This window comes from Pelodiscus sinensis, chromosome 3, assembly GCF_052426305.1.
Source record: "Pelodiscus sinensis isolate ZL-2025 chromosome 3, ASM5242630v1, whole genome shotgun sequence".
NCBI classification, from domain to species: domain Eukaryota; kingdom Metazoa; phylum Chordata; order Testudines; family Trionychidae; genus Pelodiscus; species Pelodiscus sinensis.
The window spans coordinates 138,669,372-138,683,132 of record NC_143054.1 but is presented as its reverse complement, the minus strand read 5'-3'; the positions used below and the strand labels follow the sequence as shown (position 1 = coordinate 138,683,132).

The following is a 13,761-nucleotide window of genomic DNA, read 5'->3' as shown; positions in this document are numbered from 1 at the left end:
TGTATTTCCTAATATTACAATTCACAGTATCTTTTATAACACACAGTAAGCATGCATTTGTGGCATCTTTTTGTACTTACGTTAATTTCACTGTCATACTAACCCAGTAGATAGCTAACACTTTGTATGTGATAAATTATTGTCCAAAACACAAAATTAATAATCTGTCAGGACCCCCTACTACTTAAGACCCTTAGAGTCTTGCCTTTGCCCAGAAGAGAGGCCATGGGCAAGCACAGAAGCTCACATACCCCCATCCCAATGCTCAGGCCAGACAGCAACCTTTAGGAACTCCAGCCAAATTCCTTGCCCCTCTCTGCCCCCAGTAAACCACAAAATCTGATCCCATCAATAGCTGCCACAGCCTCCTGCAAAATGCTTTGCTGGGGCAACTGGCCTGTAAGTAAAGTTAAAATGCTATTTGGTTCCAGTGTGAGAGAAGAGAATCTTGTTATGCTATGTCTCATAGCAGTTCGTTTATAATTTGCAACTTGTCACTACATATCAAAAGAAAAAGGTGCCCAGGTAGGGAAAAAAAAAATCAAGCTTTGGCTGGGCAGCAAAGAAGAGGACATTAAAAAGTGTTTAAATAATTCTGGCACCAAGCTGTAATGGTAGCTTGCTCTCAGTTATGTTTATGTTTTCACCTTGATGAGTTTGGGATAATTCATAGCAGCTGAATGGAAGTAAATGAGCCTCTGTGGATGCCTGCCAATGACAGCTACAAATAGTTGAAAGTGAGATATGATCAGCACCCATTTGTCTCCATGGGGTGTTAACACTGAATCTCAGGATGAGAATTTGAGTGTCAATATTATTTCACTGCAATTATTTTAGCAAAATGTGCCTCTCCTACAATCCCAATCCACACCCCATGGACTTAAGTGGCAAGGGTTCTAAATGTCCCCTAGCCAGCAGCTTGAGCTTCTGGATTCCCCTTTGCAACCTTCCCCAATAACATATAATAAATAGGGTTGCCAGGTGTCCGATTCTGAACTGAACATTTCAGTATTTGAGCTTTCGGTTCAGGAAACAAACTGAGAAAATATAAATGTCCGGTATTTTCTAAATAAGATGTAATGTAGATTGTGATGTAAATGTCAAGTGTCTGGTATTTTTGTTGAAACCATCTGGGAACCCTAATAATAAAATTATGCACCATCAATAAAATTCAGCTGCCAACACCTAAGAATGTAAGCACAATATTAAAATAAGTCAAACTGAACAAAAAAAGGACCACCATAAATTTTCATGTCTAAATTTAGTAAAAGCTTCAGTTTTTTAATCTACCTGAAAGCTGCTACAGAATTTCCAAACTGTCTCAGACTGCCATGGAATTTAGAGCCAACTTGCTACAATATACACAGGACACTGTGGAGGTATGGAAGATGAGGAGGAACACACCACAAATCCCTGACTGAGGGTGCCTTGAGCAGAATGCATTTTTCTTGTGGAATCATAGGTAAACATTTGTTTACAGAACTCTTATGGGATAGAATAGACTTCTAATTACGCAGTTAAACATTTTGTGCAGTCATCTGTGCTCACAGATGGGTTCTTGTGCAAAAGTGGTACTTTTAATTAAATCATATTTGTTACTGATTTAATTCCAGTTCCCTTTTCTGCACAAAATTGAGAACACTGGCAGAAGCATTTTAAACTACAGACTGCTATCTCCTCAGACTGTGGTCCACGCTTTGGAACAGTTTAAAATGTACATATCTGGCATGCACAAACATATTAATAAAGGATTTTTTAAGCTACCATTAAACAATTTTCCCCCACACTTGGGGCTAAATTCTGCCTTCAAATACCTGTGTTGGGCTCCCATTTTAGTTAGAAGGCAAAATAAGCATATTCAAGGGCAAAAATTCAGCTCTTTGCCAGGATCACATTCCTCACTGAAGATATATGCCAAGTTTTAAAGTTCAGACATTTGAGTTATTTGAGCAAAAACATACATGGATTTTTTTGAAGTACAAGATTTAGTCAAACACACTCACTCATATAATTCAATAAAAATTCAACTGATTTAGCTCTGTCTCCATGAGTCATCAACCTTTGAGATCTGAAATTTCAGTGGAAAAAAAAGTCTGAAATTTATGAACAATTGAAGGCTAATATTTAGAATGAAGCTGCTTTCTCAAATTTAGTGTTCAATACATGCATATAAATGCTGTAATACCTGTTAGACAACCTTTAGAGCTATTCAGCTACATGTAATAATAATGGAATGCAAAAAGTATGTTCCAAATAACCGTCTTAATCAGCAAATCTCAGGAACTTTAAAATAAAAAGGACTAGAACATCAACTCCTCCTCCCTCTTCCTCAACACCACAAAAGAGGTTATTTTAAATTAAAGTGCATCCACATATATTTTTGTTTCTAAACCAAAATATGTATGAAGAATTTTATTTGCTCTAGAGTGAAGTTTGGCCAATTTTTCCACCAAAACATACTGTCTGCTGCAGAGATGGTATGCATTTACTTGACTAAGTACATAATTTCTGAATAAACATTTCCCCGAAAAAGAAATTGTTTTTATTTTCACATTTTAAATACATCTTCTATATAATGTCATTTTTTGTTTTAAACATAATTCCCATCAAGCTTATATTAAGAGCATTTGAGATAAGGGCTTCTTTGTATCTGGTGGCTCTCTCACTGCCTTCTGTATATTACTAAGGCACTGCTTCCTGTGTGTTATAGCAGTACTTAAACCCAGATGAGAATTAGGGCCTGTTATGCTTGACACAGAGTTTAATTATTTCTTTTTTTTCCTTTGGAATACACCAGACTGCTCAAGGATAAACTTGGAATACCTGTCTCCCTCTACAACACAGAAAACCTCTTCAAAATTTTGAACGAATCCTTTAGCTGGACAACACTACAATGTGTTTTAATGGCTGAGGAGAACAAGCCTTGAGGAATTCCCACACACCTATAATTTCAGGGTCAGATTTCCTGAGGTACTGATTATCCATATCATATCAGAAGTCTGACACACATGGTGGTTTTCTGTATCTCTAAGATCTTCCACAAAAACTTCTTGCACAAGAGTACGTCCACACTACAAAAGCACATTGCAAAAAGCGATGCTCTTTTGCACAAGACAGCATCCAGATGCATGGACACTCTCTCGCAAGAAAACTCTGATTGCTAATCATGGAATAGCCACCAGAGCACCTGTGCTTTTTTCGATTGGCTCTTTTTGCGCAAAAACCCGGTTGCCTGTCCCCACACACCTTTTTCTGCAAGAACTCTTGCGCAAAAAAAGGAGTTATTCCTCGTAGAAAGAGGAATACCTACACCGCAAAACCCCCTCTGTTCTTCTGATTTACTATAAATTTACTTGCGCAAAAATGCACTTGAGATGTGGATGCTCCACCAATTTTTGCACAAAAACCATGCAGTGTAGACATAGCCTGAGAGTTAGGCCCTACCACTAAGTCTCTGAGGGTACATCTACGCAGCAGCGTTATTTAGGAATAACTGACATTCTTAAATAACAAAATGTGTGACTACACTACAAGCCTTTATGCCCAAATAATGTCGAGCTGGAGGACTTCTTACTCTGAGTCATAGTAACCCTTCTTTCATGAGGAGTAAGGGAAGTCGAAGAAAGAGTGTTTTTCCTTAAATTTCCTGCTGTGTAGACCATGCCAAAAGCCAAATTAAGCTATTTCACCGTAAGCTACGCAATTGATGTAGCTGAAGTTGCATGGCTTAATTCAACTTTAGCCCTGCTGTGTAGGCATACCTTGAATGTTTGTTTAATAAAATAGGAGGACAAGGTATCTTTCAGGAAACGCAACATGTTAGTTTAACCCATTTGCTAAGAACTTCCTCTTTTCTTCTATAAAAAGATCTTGAAAGATTTTTTCATGCTCATAGGCTTGTCTTATTCATCCCAGGTTCAGCCTCTGGAAACCCCCATCCATGGTCCAGGTCTATCACAGCTTCCCAGTTATCGGATCCATCTGCCATTAACAGGGTTCTTCAGACACTGAAGAGGGCCATACTTACTGCCCTGAGCTCAAGAACATAGGATTTTGCACCACATCAAACTAGCAGTCCATCTAGTCTGATATCCTGATTACCATGACCCAGTACGGTCACAGAAAGTTACATAACTTGTTCATGCATGGTTGGTTTTTTTTGGCCTCATGTTTATTCTTTGTCTCGTACCCTGGAAGAGGAAGATTCATGACCATTAGATGTTTAACCACAGCTAATGTGAACATGACATGGTTGAGCTGGTTGCCAGATATTTCCCCATGGTAGACCTGTTTTCAGTTGTGCATGACTTTGCACAACCAACCATTATACAGAATTTCTCCATGTTGGGTATCCACATCAGGCTAAATTATTTTGAATGCTCTCACAAATCTTCCCTGTGACTAGACTCTTCATGTCTCTTCCCCACGGAACAAGATGAGCATACTTTAGACCACGTCTGCAGCTAAAGGCAGCTTCCAACTGTTTCAGACTTGGGTGGTACGACACCCTGAAACTGAGGTCAGGGAGCCTGTCTCCTCTGAGCTTCAATGCTCCACACTTTCCTCATACTCAGAGGAGGAAGAAGTAGACAGGCCAGAATGGCAGAAAAGGGATAGAATGTGACAAGGAGTCTGGTAAAAACCTGAAAGGGGCTCAGAGGGGAGGCTGTGCAAAGGACCTGGGACTAGGAGCCTGCTGGTGCCAAGGGTAGAAGGCTTGGATGAGGATTGGATCAGCAACTAAGGGTAAACTGAGTGACTGGCTGAACAAAGACTGGGACTATGAACTAGTGAGGGGAAGGGGGAATTCACTTGACAAGCACCTGGATTTCTGGGAGAAATCTGGGACCAGCAGGGCAAAGAAACTGAGACAAGGAGAGAGGAAGAGAAGTGGGAGAGCCTGGATGAATAGTCCCAGGAGGGAGATCAAGGCTTAGAGCCAGTAAAGGAAGGTGAGAAGAGAAAATTTAGATTAGGAGCTGGGAAGTGCTGGTTGGGCAGGGAAACAAGGACTGTATGGGGGAGGAGAGAGAGCACACTGGAACTTGGCCAACAAGCCCAGGGGGAAAGAGACTAGGAATAGGATGAGGAGACAAGAATCTGAGACTGAAACAAGAAGTCAGAAGGAAGAAGAGACAGAACTAGTAAACAGAGGGCATAAAGGTCAAGCTTGAAAGAAAAATTGGCTCAAAAACCAAAAACTCTGTGCCCACTAAAGCATACTTCCCTCAACAACCTCGAAGCTACCCAAGATCTGAATCTCACTGTTTCTTTGCAAAACCTACTAGTAGAGTGTTTAATCCCCCTTGGATGCTGATTCATAGGGAATAAATAATCTACTATTGCTATGAGTTACTCCAAGAGCCAGGAAATAGAGGATCTAAACATTCCAACCTTGCTAATTAACTAATCTGGGTATTAATACCACCATATGATGGTATTTTTCCCAATTTGATTTTTTAAAAACCTAGGTAATTACGCACACAAACGGCTCTGGCAGTGAGATGGTGGGGACCCATCTCTGGATGTCTCCCCCTGCAGTAGGACATGGTCTGAGATTAGGCAGCTGCCTGAGGTTCCTGCAGCTGGAGGAAACTTGTGGAGCTGGATTATATCTTCCCTGTACTGCCAGGGAGGACCCCATCAAACAGGACTTCCTACCTCAGACTAGGCAGGAGAAAACAGGACCTGTCCCTCCCCTGTAAACTGCTCAGGGCCAGGGGAAGGACATGCCAGAGTAGTCCCACCAGTATCTGCAGCTGCAGGAGGTTTCAAGAGGGAGCTCTGTGGTTGCTGCCTTCAGAGAGTCAGCTCTGTAGGCAACACAGAAGTGAGGGTGACAATCCCATGACCCCCTACAACAGGTTTGTGACCCTTTCCCTCCCCCCCCCCAATATATCTCCTTTTGGGCTGGGATCCCACAATTACAATACCAGGACATTTCAGATTTAAACATATAAAGATGTGAAATTTACCATTTTCCAAATCCTATGGCCATGAAATTGGCCATATCCTCTATATAATGCTAAGTACTCTGACAAAAATCTGGTTCTAGATATCTCAAACTGGGCACCTATTCTGACTTTAATCTCTCTGCCTCAGCTACCTATCTGAAAAATGGGGATAATACTGGTTGTAATAATAGGAGTTCTCTTAGGACCTGAGGCCAATGCACTAAGAATAATTAAAGTCCTTTTAACTTAGGATTGTTATGATCTCATCACCACCTGACCAGAGAAAAAACAAAACTTTAGAACATTACAATTTTTGTTCAAGAGCACTAACTACAAAGTTATATAGTTTTTTTATTTCACTGAAGTATTAAGCAATAAGATAATGAAATTACTTTGTAAACTGAGTTAAATCTTGGAGAAAAAACTACAATGTAATGAGGTAACCACAAAGACAAGAGCTTAAGACTAACAGGTGAAGTTATTGCATGAGCATAACCAATAATCAAATCACAAAATTAATGATTAAAATGGTGAGATCAGAGTAGCTCTTCCTTTGGCATAATTAGGGTCTTCATTCAGGTGTGACTGCTATGCTGCAAGTATAGAGAAGCCCTTCTAAAGAAAGCACAGACAGATGCTGAGTTGTCACCTGTAGTGAACTTGCAAAGAGCACATTTCTTTCTTATTGACCTGAGGTCTTTTATAGGTGAAACTCAGAGCTGATTCATCCCACAGAACCTCTCAGATTATCTTCTGATCAAATGATGGTAAATCACAGGTTTCTCATCCCAATTGCATTGTCCAATCCTGATCAGGCAATGCCATGGTGACTCTTGGTCCACTTACGGGATTCTCCTTTTAGGGTACTGTTTCTTAGTCACATTCATGAGTCTACATTTGCCTCAAATAAGCAACACTAATGAAATAATGAGTATTTAGATAATCTTGATAATTACAAGGGTTTGAGATCAACAGCGTAAATTCTTGACAATGATCTCTTGGTTACTTGGGTCTGTCATCTTCCTGGTCATGACTTATAAAAGTAAGTTCCTTAGTCATTTTTAAACTTCAAGACAGACAAGAACTCAAAATAAAATAAGAATCTGCCGAACTGTCACACCTGGGATACAGTGAAATAATCTTATACCCAGTATCAAGGCTTGCAGTCAAACTGTTTCAAAGTTGCTTTTTAAATAAACACATTTATTAAAAATATAACCAATTAAAGTTTCTACTCAGTGTCTACATGACCATATGCATACATGTCCTAGTTACACTCATTTTTCATTGGGCGGTCATGAAAATAAACTGATTAAATGTCTGTGTAACATCAAGATACTGCAGTGATAAGTGCCATAGGAAAGTCCCGGAGAAAAATAATTTTGCCATCAGTGCAGTGTTTGACTGGTGTGCAGTAAAATAAAGGTTGGGGGCTACACATTGAATAGTGAGAATAAAACAGAACACTGAATAACAGCTTATAAAGTTGCAAACTTTTTTTAATCTTCAATTAGTTTATATTTGTTTAATTAGTTTTCTAATTGCTAGTTACCATCTTAAGTGAGAAAGACCTCAAGAAAAATTATCTGTGCATCACAGTGTTCCTCACTCACTCCTTGGGGCTGTAATCTGCAGTTAGGAGTTAGCACTGAGCAGTAAAATTAGGCACTCAAAGTTACAGTTTTGTTTCCTGACAAATGACATTTCAAGAGATTTTATCCTCCTTTACCTAACCCAACCCTTAGCTGTCTCCTGAAGAGGCTCTTCATATTTAACAAAAGAGGCAGCGCAGCATCCTTATATGAAAAGGCAAGGATAATGGCAGCATGCACTTTTCCTCTCCACTATATGCCTCCCTGTACAGCTGTTGCCTGCAAGCGAGTTTCTTTTCTACTATGCGAAATAGTGAAGGCAGTAAGTCTCAGAGGGGTAGCCGTGTTAGTCTGTATCTGCAGAAACACCAAGGAGTCCTAGATAGTAACAGATGCATTTGGCTGAGTAAGTGGTTTTTACCCACAAAAGCAGATGCCCAAATAAATCTGTTAGTCATTAAAGGTGTCACATGACTCTTCGTTTTAGTGAATATAATGCTGGTTTTCAATCCTCTGCCTCATGATAAAAAGGTGAAAGTGACTCTGGTATGTGATGTTTCCCACCCTGATAATTGAAAAGGTGAGGCAGAGAAAGAACGTGATTCTTATTAGGAATCTCCTTCTTCTGCTGGAGCTCTGTAAATTTCTGGTGCGTGGATGCCTTTGATGTATAATGGAAGTATAATTAATGCAAGTCAACATGGCTTTATGGAAACTAGGTCTTTGTCAAACAAATATGATCATTTTTTGATCATTTTTTGATATTACAAATATGGTTGATAAAGATAACCGCACAGATGTAATATACTTAGGGTTAGACATTAATGTATTTGAAACAGTAACATGCAATTCAGGATTTAAAAAAAAAAAATCCACTCCTGTTCAATATCAGAAGGCCACAGATCAACGGACAAAGAGATTAAGAAATGGTAAGCAGATCTCAAAAAGTATTTGTCAATGAGGAATTTTAAAATGGGGATGTTTTAGTGGGATGTTGCAAGGATAGGAACTGGGTCAATATTTTTTATCGCAGACCTGGAAGTAAATAAAATCACTGCTGATAAAATCTGCAGATGATGCAAAGATCAGTGAAGTAGTAAATAATTAAAACAGGGCAATCATATATGTGATCTGGGTACCTTGATAAGTTGTGTCTATTAAAATAAGAAGTTTTAAGATAGCCAAACGCAAAGTCATCTCAAGGAACAAAGAATATTAGCCATATCTACAGAATGTATAGTAAAACTCCAATTGTCCAGCATCCAGTGGTCCAGCATTCCTGATAGTCCGGCACCAACTGGAACCCAGAAGTACTCCAGGCAGCCGGACAATTGGAGCACCTGTGAGCCCTACGCACATTCACGGGCCAGGAAAGGGAAGGAGAGGAGAGCGGAAGAGGATTATACCCCTGTGACAGGTCTGCCAGGATCGCACTGCATCTAGCCGGGGGGAGGCAGGGTCGGCGGGGAACTGCACAGCGAGGAGCGAACCCTCCGCCGTTTTGTAGGGAGGCGGGGAAAGCCCCGCGTAGCCGCTGGTGACAGGCCAGCTGGGGTTGCAAGCGGGAGCGGCGGACTTGGGGAAGCAGTGGGGCAGAGTAGCTGGGGTGCTGCTGGGTTGGTCCCGCAGCGCCACTCAGGTGAGGGGCGGCACTGAGGGACCAACCTGGCAGCACCCCAGCTGCGCTGCTCACCCATTTCCCCAAGTCCACCGCTCATCAGTTTCAGCAGCGGCGGACTTGGGAAGCAGCGGAGCAGAGCAGCTGAGGTGCTGCTGGGTTAGTCCCGCACTGCTGCCCCTCACCCGAGTGCTCTGCTCAGCCGCTCTGCTCTGCTGCTTCCCCAAGTCCGCTGCTGCCGCTTGCAGCCCCAGCTGGGCTGTCACCAGCGGCTACACGGGGCTTCCCCCGCCTCCCTACAAAACGGCGGAGGGTTCGCCCCTTGCCGCGCCGTTCCCCGCCGCCTCCCCACCGGTCGCAGTGTGGGTTCCGGCAGACCCGTCACAGCCCCTCCGCCAAAGTACCTCCTGATACTCCAGCATATCCAATATTCCGGCACGCCCTAGGTCCCAAAGGTGCTGGATTATCTGAAGTCTACTGTAGGTGTCTAGCCAGTAATGATGCTGAAAAGGATTTCAGTGTCATAGGGAACATGCAACTGAACATCAACTCCAAGTCTGATGGCATAGGAAACAAGGCTAATGTGATCCTGGGGAAATATACATGGGAAAGTAAAAAGGTGATTTAACCTCTATATATTAGGGATGTTAAAAAAGCAGGGGTTGGAGGAGGAAGAGGAAGAGAAGGCTTTGCGGGAGCATTCACAGAGGAGACTTTTAAGCCAGTTCCCCACAAGCACTCACTCCCACGTAGCCACCTGTCTCCACACACCTCATGCTGCTGCCGCCTCTGTATGAGAGGCAGCTCCTCACAAGCACGGGCTCCTTCCTAGTCCCCTCCCCCTGCCTACAGCAGGGGAGAGGGAAAGGGGAGGGGATGCTGTAACCGTGAAGGTAAACCAATGAGCCCAGGCTCATCAGTTAACCATTTAACTGTGTATCCTAATGTATCCCTACCGTATACATCAATACTGATACTAGAATAAAGTGTCCAGTTCTGACCTGCACATTTTTGGAAGGCACATTAAAAACTGCAGTGTGCAGAGAACAACTACACAACTGATTTATTGGAAGGCATTTTCCCCTACTCCTTGAAAAACAAAAATGGTTACCTTCTTGTAATTGTTGTTCTCTGAAATGTGTTGCTCATGTCCATTCCAATCAAGTGTGTGCTTGATGCAACTGAAAATTCTAGTAAAGATACAACTAAGCAGGTTTTAGCCAACTAAAGATACAACTGAAGCCATGTTTTAGCCAAAGTGGCACAGTTTAAGCAGAGGCTCAGGCAGATTCTTGGTTTGGTGAAAATGTTTTACCCTTCCCAAATTCTCAAACAACAGTGGGCCAAGGGCTTGTCTGCAGAGGGGTTTTTTTTAAACCACTTTGAAACCAATATAATTAAATAAGTACAACTCCCTGGCATGAACACAGTCATACCAATGTAGCTTCCGCTGCACATTTATGAGTGTAAGAACCTAAAGGATAAAACAATTTTTTGTATTTAAATCATAAGTGTATTTAGAAGCATCACACAGCCTTTGTTTCAGAGCTGCTGTAAGGAGTAGTAATACACAAGGGTGCGTATGAGTGTTTTTAGATATTTGTCAGCTTATAGATGGGGAAACATTTCTACTAAAAGTATATCCACATGGTCAATTGTTTATGCTGTAATTTAATTAAATACTGTCATATTCTAGAGAACCTGTTGTGACTATCCTTTTCTTCACTTCTGCTACTAATTCAGAAAAAAAACAGGTTTAATCTGTGGAAAGTCAGATGCTTTAAGTCATGTTCTGTCTGATGCCTTGAGTAGTTTGCTATCAGCAATGAACACCGGTTAGGAGTCTAGCTGGAATCTCTTAAGAGAGGAGAACTACATTAGAGCTTTGTCATGAAGTGACAATGGCTACATGTTAACTAGGCTTTCAGTATTTCAGAAAAGAGAATCAGTCCTGACTTTTTTCCAAAAATATTTACTCTTCAAAATCAAAAATATAGCAAACTCCAGTCAAAAATAAAAATTGTTCTGTTCGTTGTTCAGCTATTTAATAGGATTCAAAGAATTTGTCTATAGTTTCATAAGTGAAGGACTTCCCAAGCAATACAAAATAAAAAACAATACAGGCTAAAACACTTAGAAATAAATTATTCAGATCAACAAGTGTCATTTGGAGCTTGTTAAGATTAACACAGCATGTTTACTATTATCTCCCAGAAATACAAATAGTCTAACATTACTAACCTACAGTATTATAAATTAGATGTTTGTAATAGTGCTTGACTTTTATCCAAATACTTTACAAACATTAATCCCAAAACACTCTTGTTCAGGAGCCAGATCAATATTATAAACTTAGCTTCTCAATCTTTTTCTCTACAACCACAGGAAGTGTCTGTGTCAGAGTCAGGATCAGAATTCAGAGCTTCTGTCTCGTAGTATTAGACAATATCTCTATCACTCCAAGTGATATACTGTGAAAAGAACTCAGACAAATTTTAAAACCAGGCTCAAACTTGAAGTGATAGTTTTTCTTTGCTGACTTTCATACTTCAGACCAAGAGATGTTTCCATTATACTCCTAAATTAGATCTAAGCACAAATTTTGTACCAATTTTAAAACTTTCAGTGAGGGGTATGAAATCCAATCAACGCAACACAACCCCCTCGTGTGGGTGAGCTTCTAACAGATCAGACCCAGCACAGAAAAATTACTCTATATTCTTCTAGTTTGAGAACTATGGCAGGCTTGCTAATTACTTAAAAAAAAACACACACAACAAACAGAGGAGTAGCACCTTAAAGACTAACAAATCATGTAGATGGTATCATGAGCTTTCATGGGTTGTGCCCATGTTTTGTTAAAGTGCTATTAGACTATTTGTTGTTTAAGTTTTTCTTGTTAGACTAACTCAGCTACCCCTCTAAAGCTTTCAAATTACTGTACTATAAATTAAAATTAAGGTATATCTCATAAGGAGTGTTTTCTTGACATTTTACTTATTTAAAACTACCATCATAACTCAGACCAACATGACTAGTATTCTCTTTTAGAACATTTAACTACCACTGCATTGAGTGAACATGTTAAGCAACAGCTGTGAGCTTTTAGGGAAGGCATTCATATTTTTGAAACTGCTTCTAAATTCTTAGGATGAATTGAAAAATAAATGTTCTGACCAAGTAAAATTGCACAGACAGGTGTCAAGAACCACCACATTTTTCATTCCAGCAAAGAGAACTTTTAAGAAAGCACTTCACACGCAGGTTTGATGGCAACACAATATCCCTGATCAGACTCTTTGGCTGAACCTAAGAGTGCTTTGTTAACTAGCCCATAATATAGCAATGTCCAAGTGCTATAACACCTAATGTGAGTTTGAGGATAAGTATGCACAAAAAAGTGTTGATCTAAAGCGAGCTAGAACAAAACAGAAGACAAGAAACTGAGAAGTACTAATGTTAAAATAATTCTATACTATATACACTTCTGAAAGAGTAGCAATTGCAACAATATATAAAACATTGTGAATCAAGGCAACCAAGAACACCATACTTTTTTGCTCTATATTTATCACATCTAAGCTACTAAAGTGCCTACATTTTTTCATGTGTCTATCACTTTAAATATAGCAATGTAATTTTCAACTTGCTTTTCCACAACTCTAAGAAATTGTGAAGCTGCACAAAAGGTCAATGGGGAACATCTAAACTGCACAAGATGTATTTTGTTTGTATTTAACCAACAGAGAATGCACTTCTCTTTAAAAAGACAGTTGGCACAAAACAGACGTCATCAATCTCATCCATTTTCAAATGAAGAAGTCTTAAGAGTCAAGCTGCATAAACCACATCTTCTTTAAACTCCACAGCATTAGTATTACTTTAAGACTTAAACACATACATACACCTTTTCTTTTTTTCCCTTTCTGTAAGTTAAAGTCAGTTACTCCCTGAAACCACTTAAGTTACTGTAAGAATCAAAAGCTATCACCTAGGCCCTGGTGAAAGATACACAAAGAATTACAAGTTGAAAATTACTGAAATCAGCTGCTTACCTTCAATCCTTTTTAAAGCTGACAGGCAAGTATCCTGGCTTGGAAACTCAAATGGATTACTACAGGTGCGAATGGTGTCACATTCACATTTCCCATTGATTATGTTGCAACCTGTTACAAGGTTTTCATTGCAAGGTTCAAATCCAAGTAGCTGATCATCATCCCAATTTTCATCTGAAAAACAAAATGAAGTCATTATGTTTATTCTATCAAATGTGAGAGAGGTAGCCTCATTAGTCTGAATCTGCAGAAAAAAGGAAGAGACCTCTGGTACCTTCAAGATTAACAGATTTATTTGAGCATAAGCTATCATGGGCAAACACCCCCCACCTTGTGATAGAATCATAGAATACTAGGACTGGAAGGGACCTCGAGAGGTCATCAAGTCCAGTACCCTGCCCTCATGGCAGGACCAAATACTGTCTTGACCATCCCTGATAGACATTTATCTAACCTACTCTTAAATATCTCCACAGATGAAGATTTCACAACCTCCCTGAGCAATTTATTCCAGTGTTTGACTACCCTGACTGTTAGGAACT

At 40.2% G+C, this 13,761-nt stretch overlaps 1 protein-coding gene across 3 annotated transcripts in view; it reads right to left on the bottom strand.

Annotated features, from left to right (window-relative positions):
* The window catches only part of CRIM1 (cysteine rich transmembrane BMP regulator 1), a 327,869-nt gene that overhangs the window by 286,657 nt on the left and 27,451 nt on the right, over window positions 1-13,761 (bottom strand). For all 3 annotated transcript variants that reach the window (XM_075924932.2, XM_075924933.2, XM_075924934.2), the window contains exon 2: window positions 13,220-13,393. In XM_075924932.2, the coding sequence (XP_075781047.1) occupies window positions 13,220-13,393 (174 nt within the window). The remainder of the gene's footprint in view (window positions 1-13,219; window positions 13,394-13,761) is intronic.